Source organism: Echinops telfairi, unplaced genomic scaffold, assembly GCF_000313985.2.
Source record: "Echinops telfairi isolate 266 unplaced genomic scaffold, ASM31398v2 ScPeMD7_7472;HRSCAF=8510, whole genome shotgun sequence".
Taxonomy (NCBI): domain Eukaryota; kingdom Metazoa; phylum Chordata; class Mammalia; order Afrosoricida; family Tenrecidae; genus Echinops; species Echinops telfairi.
Window position 1 is genome coordinate 2,983,841 of NW_022111376.1, and position 1,636 is coordinate 2,985,476.

A 1,636-nucleotide genomic window follows, 5' to 3' on the forward strand; every position below is an offset into this window, starting at 1 on the left:
TTCTCTCACAGTAGGAACCCCCACCCCACCCCAAGAAAAAAGTAACAGTCGCAGAAGAGGCAGGTCCCAGAGCGGTTCCGCCTGCAAGTGGTGGCGATACGACAGGCACATTGAGTGGGTTCCCTGCTTGGAGCATCCCCCCGGCCCTGGTCCCTGGCTTCTTTCCACGAGCCATGTGAGGTATTGTGCAACACCTTCCCCCAACCCCCCCACCCCGTCCCCAGCCCCTGCTTACAGTTGAGACCCCTCCTGGGGCCCCACCCTGCCCGCCCCTCCCCCACTATATGAGGTGGTCAGGAGCACCCGGTGGGGGGGCAGTGAGCATGAAGGGCTTTATGTGCCATCCAACTCAAAGACACCATCGCTGTTGGGGGTCGTGAAGAAGGAGGGCTGGTCATCGGAGGTGATGGACTCCTGCCCCCCACTGCCCTGCTCCCAAGACCGCCTCAGGCTGCGCTCGAAATCCAGCAGCTGCCCCATAAAGTTGAAGTTGGGGGAGATGTTGGATTTCTTCCTCTTGACCAGGTCGTAGGCATCATTGAGTGAGAGCTGAAGCTTCTGCATGAGGTAGGCCACGGTGACGGTGACGGAGCGGCTGACACCAGCCAGGCAGTGGACAAGCACCCCGCAGTTCTGGGCCAAGGCCTCATCTAGGAGGGGCAGGGAGGAGCGGCCTGGCTGAGGCAAAGTCCACCCCCACTCTCCCAGCCCCCTCTCGGACCACCTTGGGGCAATGGCCACCCATCTTTCTCCAGGAAGAGCCAGAGCCAGAGCCGATCAGAGCCCTGGGGCCACAAGTCTACCTGGTGGACTGGGAGCACTTCTTGGGGGAGGGGTGGGAGCTGGCGGCTGACTCACCAATGAACGCGATGGCCTCAGGAAAGAACTGGGACAGGTCCTGGCTCCAGTGGTCTGAGATGGGGATTTGCTTGTAATGGAAGTTCCCATTCTTCTCAAAGAGGTTGGGGAGGTTGGGGGTGACATTGAGGATGTAATGGATGCCCAGCTGGGCCAAGCTCTCCAGATTGGCCGCATCTCGGGCACAGCCCAGGTACAGATTGGGCAGGATCTGGACCGGACAGGGTGGCAGCAGCCCCGCAGGGGGTGGTGTGGCCCCTTCGGAATCCGGCATGTAGCTCTTGGGGTTCCGTTCGGACTCCGATTCTGAGTCGTGGCAGTCGGCGCTCAGGTCCAGGTTACCCAGACCCACCACAGGCGCTGGCTCGGGCCCCTGGGCAGACCTGGGCTGCAGGCTGCTCTCACACAAGTGAGGATACTCCGCTTGGAAGTTGTTGAAGCCACCTGTGGGGGAGAAGGAGGCCAGGAAGTCACCTCAAAGGGAGCAAAAGAGAGGTCCCTAGGTGGGGCTGATGGCGCCGGCAGGCCCTGGGGCTAAAGTGGGGGAGGGGGGTATGAGGCGAGTTCCTGCTTCTCCACTCCCACACATGGCCTTGTGTTCAGAGTCCCCCAAGCTAGGTCAGGCCAGCCTAATCGCTCCCAGTTTTCAGACTTAGAAATGGAGGGCTCCAAATTCATTCTGAAGCCCCAACGGGTCTCGAGGACCTACCCTGGAGGTAGTAGGCCAGGAAGCCTTCCTCCTGAAGCTTCTGCAGCAGGGTACCCAGCACCGAGTCAG

The 1,636-nt window shown here is 60.9% G+C and overlaps 1 protein-coding gene across 1 annotated transcript in view; it reads right to left on the reverse strand.

Moving 5' to 3' along the window:
* Nucleotides 1-294: 294 nt before the first annotated feature.
* DUSP9 (dual specificity phosphatase 9) overlaps nt 295-1,636 on the reverse strand; it is a 2,166-nt gene continuing 824 nt past the window's right edge. Inside the window, exons 3-5 of the mRNA XM_030889039.2 lie at nt 1,568-1,636; nt 859-1,302; nt 295-650 (exon numbers count right to left, since the gene is read on the reverse strand). The exon at nt 1,568-1,636 is cut by the window's right edge and continues 22 nt beyond it. Coding sequence (XP_030744899.1) covers nt 334-650; nt 859-1,302; nt 1,568-1,636 — 830 coding nt within the window. The 3' untranslated portion in view covers nt 295-333. The remainder of the gene's footprint in view (nt 651-858; nt 1,303-1,567) is intronic.